Below are 5,000 nucleotides of genomic sequence, written 5' to 3' on the forward strand. Positions count from 1 at the left end.
TCATAAGCCAATGTCAGGGCTGGAAACTTAGTCTCTCGAGAGAGTTCACAAAGGCAGGTTGTAGTATGTTCCACCTATCCTGAGGGATACTTCTGAAAGACGTATCCCTCAGGAGAGGTGGAACATTGAGCCTACCCATGTGAACCCTCGAGAGACACTGAGAGTTTCCAGCCCTGTAATTGGCTTATGAACAGCCAATCAGGAGTGTCGTAAGGGACTGGCCTAGACATCAAATGCACGGTTGATGTGAATCTACTATAACACCTTGTATCTTCCTACGATCTCCGATGATAAAATTAAAAATTTCCACTTTTGTCTCGTCAGGCAAAACGTCTGAATCACATTTCTCAGTCTGTCAGAAAACGAGCAATTTTTTTTCTAACTCAAGAGGGAACATATGATGACCTCTGGTGATATATTTATTTGCCTTTTTCCAATCTAAATATCGAGGTAAACATCCCCCCTCTCTCAAACTTCTTTCTGCGCATGCGCAGTGGACCTTAAAGAAGATGTGATGTGCCGTGGGCCTTAAGTTTCAGGGGTCAAAGGGCTGCCTCTCTCTCTCTCTCTCTCTCTCTCTCTCTCTCTCCTCTCTCTCTCTCTCTGCCTCCGAATTACTGTTGACTCTCATCTAAGAGCTAGTCCTTCTATCTCCGAATTATGTTGGCTCTCATCTGAGAGTTGTTCCTCCTGCCTCCGAATAAAATTGGCTCTCTTCCTGAGAGCTAGTCCTCCTGCCTCCGAATTACACTCATCTGAGAGCTGGTCCTCCTGCCTCCGAGGAACTTCTTCTTTCAGCAGAGCCGGTCTTCTAGATTATTCCAACAGAATTACAAGAAGGGAGATATCCGTAAGAATAGATCTAGATATCCGACTATTTGCCCGCTTTCAGAGATCTTCTATTAGAATTCTTCATAAAGGAACATAGCATACTTGAAGGAAAAGTTCCTTCTTTCTGCAGAGCCGTTCTTCTAGATTATTCCAACAGAATTACCAGAAGGAAGATATCTGCAAGAATAGATCTAGATATCCGACTATTTGCCCTCTTTAACAGAGATCTTCTATTAGAAGTCTTCATCAAAGGACATAAGCATACTTGAAGGAAAAGTTCTTTTCTCAGAGCCGGTCTTCTAGATTATTCCAACAGAATTACAAGAAGGGAGATATCTGTAAGAATAGATCTAGATATCCGACTATTTGCCCGCTTTGACGGAGATCTTCTATTAGAATTCTTCATAAAGGAACATAGCATACTTGAAGGAAAAGTTCCTTCTTTCTGCAGAGCCGTTCTTCTAGATTATTCCAACAGAATTACCAGAAGGAAGATATCTGCAAGAATAGATCTAGATATCCGACTATTTGCCCTCTTTAACAGAGATCTTCTATTAGAAGTCTTCATCAAAGGACATAGCATACTTGAAGGAAAAGTTCCTTCTTTCTGCAGAGCCGGTCTTCTAGATTATTCCAACAGAATTACAAGAAGGGAGATATCTGTAAGAATAGATCTAGATATCCGACTATTTGCCCGCTTTGACATATCTCTTCTATTAAAAGTCTTCATCAAGGGACATAGCATACTTGAAGGAAAAGTTCCTTCTTTCTGCAGAGCCGGTCTTCTAGATTATTCCAACAAAATTACAGAAGGAGAGGATATCTGTAAGAATAGATCTAGATATCCGACTATTTGCCCGCTTTGACAGAGATCTTCTATTAGAAGTCTTCATCAAGGGACATAGCATACTTGAAGGAAAAGTTCCTTCTTTCTGCAGAGCCGGTCTTCTAGATTATTCCAACAGAATTACCAGAAGGAAGATTACTTGTAAGAATAGATCTAGATATCCGAAAACTATTTGCCCGCTTTGACAGAGATCTTCTATTAGAAGTCTTCATCAAGGGACATAGCATACTTGAAGGAAAAGTTTCCTTCTTTCTCTGCAGAGCCGGTCTTCTAGATTATCCACAGAATTTACCAGAAGGAAGAATATCTGCAGAAGGAAAATAGATTTAGATATCCGACTATTTGCCCGCTTTGACATAGATCTTCTATTAGAAGTCTTCATCAAGGGACATAGCATACTTGAAGGAAAAGTTCTTTCTTTCTGCAGAGCCGGTCTTCTAAATTATTCCAACAGAATCATCTTCTGGTGTCCCTCTAATTTCCTTCTGGAGGCCTTTTGTTGTCTCTCTCAGACTGAGAGGTCATCCGTTGGCTCTTGCTGGGTAAGAGTTCCTCTGCCAGACCAGGTGGTTGGGAAGATCCCTGGCCATTGGCTCTCATCCTGAAAGCTGGTCCTCCTGCCTCCGAATTACTGTTGGCTCTCATTCTGAGAGCTGGTCCTCCTGCCTCCAAATTCCTGTTGACTCTCATTTGAGAGCTGGTCCTCCTGCCTCCGAATTACTGTTTGCTCTCATCCTGATAGCTGGTCCTCCTGTCTCCAAATTACTGTTGGCTGTTGACTCTAACCAGTGAGAATTCTCCCGTCCAATGAGATGTAGGGGTATCACCAGCCACTGACTCTCGCCAGGAGAGTTCTTCCACCTGCCCACCAAACAGCCATTGAAGGTACTGTGACCTGAGTGGTTCAGGCATCACCTGCAGTTTCGGAATTTTCTCTGTATGTACAAGCGTCTCATCACCCGCCTTATCTTTTTGGGGAAGATTGGGAAGCGAGTGATTATTGGACAAGGAAAGGGGCCATACACTAGTATGGCCCTAAGTAGCCAGAACCTGAGTAAGAGTCGTCTCTTTCCATCCTCGGTACGTCGTCCCACATCCTCTTCTTCGCCTTCTGATCTCTCTCCAGTTTTTCCTGCTCTATCAGAGTCCTCTGATATGCCAGTAAACTCTCCAGCCTGGGTTGATTTATTATCCATTGATCCCGATTTTCTCTCCTCCATTTATTATCATTTTTTCTCGACTCTTCCCGATTTTTTCTCCACTGATTCCACTGATGAGATCTTAAACTTCTCCACAGCGTTGAGCTCGTTCTCTCAGATTCCGGAGACAGAACATATCTCCAGTCTGTAGTCCAGGACGAGTCCGAGTCTGGACCATAAGAGCTGCTGTCTTTATCCCACAAGTCCCAGTCTTGAGTAGAACTCCAGGGTTTCGTAGTCCCGCCAAAGTGGCTGGCCCAATCCCCCAAGTCCTCGTTTTCCTTTCTTCCTCCATTTCCCTCTTTCTCTTTCGTCCTTCTTCTCTTCTCATTGAGGACCACCTTCTGGAGTTGCTCATGGTCCTCTTTTAATCTTTCGTGGTCCTCTTTTAGTCTTTCGTGGTCCTCTCTTAGTCTTCTTATTTCTCGCAACAAATCTGTATATTGACTTCCTTTCCCACGCATTTTTGTGGAGGCCTCCTGGGCTATGATCTTCGACCGGAGAGACTGATTCTCGCGTATCTCCAGCAGAAGAGCTTCTTCCAGGTCCTCGAGTTCTAGGTCCCTCCGGGACAACTCGACTATGAGCTCATCTTTTTCGAAGCCCAGGTCGTTGTTCCTAGCTTTCAGAGCTTCTATTTCAAGGGCTTGATCTCTGTTTTGTTTCATCAGAGCCTCTATTTGAAGGGCCTGATCTATATTTTGTTGGAGCAAGACCTGATCCCACTCCCTCAGAAGACGGTTTTGAGTCTCGCAATCCAATCTGTTGTCGTCGGATATTCTCGCTTTGGAAGGAGCCTTCTTTTTCACAAACTTCTTCCCGAAATGGAAAATCTCCGAGAGGGTATTATCGCCTTTCCTCTGCTGCGCCTGCTGCGCCTGTCCACAGAGTTCTTCCTTTATCTCCCTCTTGTTCTTCGGCTTCCTGACGTTTTCATCTACTTCCACGCGTTCTATGGGAGAGTTTCCGTCCACTGCCAGGTTTATATTTTTCCGTAGCAATTGATCACGTCCAACTTCTTGGACTCCATCGTTAAGAGAAATAAACAATAGTCCTCCGAAGAGGACTAAGGCCAATAAGCGGAACAAATAACCTAGTCCAAATGCTTGGACTCCACCGCTAAGAGATATAAACACTAGTCCTGCGAAGAGGACTGAGTCCAGTAAGAATTTCACAAAACAATTATTTAACAGCGTAAAGTTCAACATTTTTGCTGGTTACTCTCACCTACCTGGCAGTTGTTGCCTTAGAAACAGAAAAAGCCCAGTGATTCTGAGGAGGGGAAGAAGGGGGGGGGGGGGGGGAAGGGGGGGGGGGGGGGGGAGATGAGGATATGTTTTTTGTCTTCGAATCCAACTGCTTCGGGAATCTTCCTTGGGAAGTCAGTAAGGACCGGAAAGCGGATTCGGACTCCGGAGAGTTAATATTTCAGGCAGACACACACACATATGCACGCACACACACACACATGCACGCACGCACGCGAGCACACACGTATACGTGACTGGTATAAATCTTCTGTTACAACAGAATTCCATCTAATAAAAGAGCCCATAAAAACGCCAAAATATAGTACTTACATTCTATATTTTGGCGTTTATACGGGCTCATTTTTGATTTAATGTATATATGATATATATAAATAGATAGATATATATATATATATTAAGATATATATATAGAATCTATATATATATATAGCTAATCTGATGATATAGATAATCTATTAATATATTGATATAGATATATATATATAGATATCGATACTTATGAATATGGAGTAGCTGAATCTGATATAATATATATATTATATAATGATATCTAGATATTCTATAATATATCGAGATAATATATAGAGAGCGAAAGTATATCCGATATATAGATATCGATAGATATGATAATATCTAGTTATAATAATATATATATATATATAGTATTATGCTATATATATATATATTATATAAGAGATATAGAAATATAATATACTATCTACTATATAGATATATCTAGATATATAATATGGGAGAGATAGATATATATATATTAGATAATATATATATTTAGGTATATATATATATAATATATAATCTAAAGATATATATGTATACTATCTATATATCTAT

General features: G+C 41.3%; 1 protein-coding gene across 1 annotated transcript in view; it reads right to left on the minus strand.

Moving 5' to 3' along the window:
• Positions 1–631, minus strand: part of LOC135226664 (G-protein coupled receptor dmsr-1-like) — a 16,169-nt gene extending 15,538 nt beyond the window's left edge. Inside the window, 1 exon segment of the mRNA XM_064266376.1 lies at positions 619–631. Within this exon segment, the coding sequence (XP_064122446.1) occupies positions 619–631 (13 nt within the window).
• Between the last annotated feature and the right edge of the window lie 4,369 nt (positions 632–5,000).

This window comes from Macrobrachium nipponense, chromosome 15 (assembly GCF_015104395.2).
Source record: "Macrobrachium nipponense isolate FS-2020 chromosome 15, ASM1510439v2, whole genome shotgun sequence".
NCBI classification, from domain to species: domain Eukaryota; kingdom Metazoa; phylum Arthropoda; class Malacostraca; order Decapoda; family Palaemonidae; genus Macrobrachium; species Macrobrachium nipponense.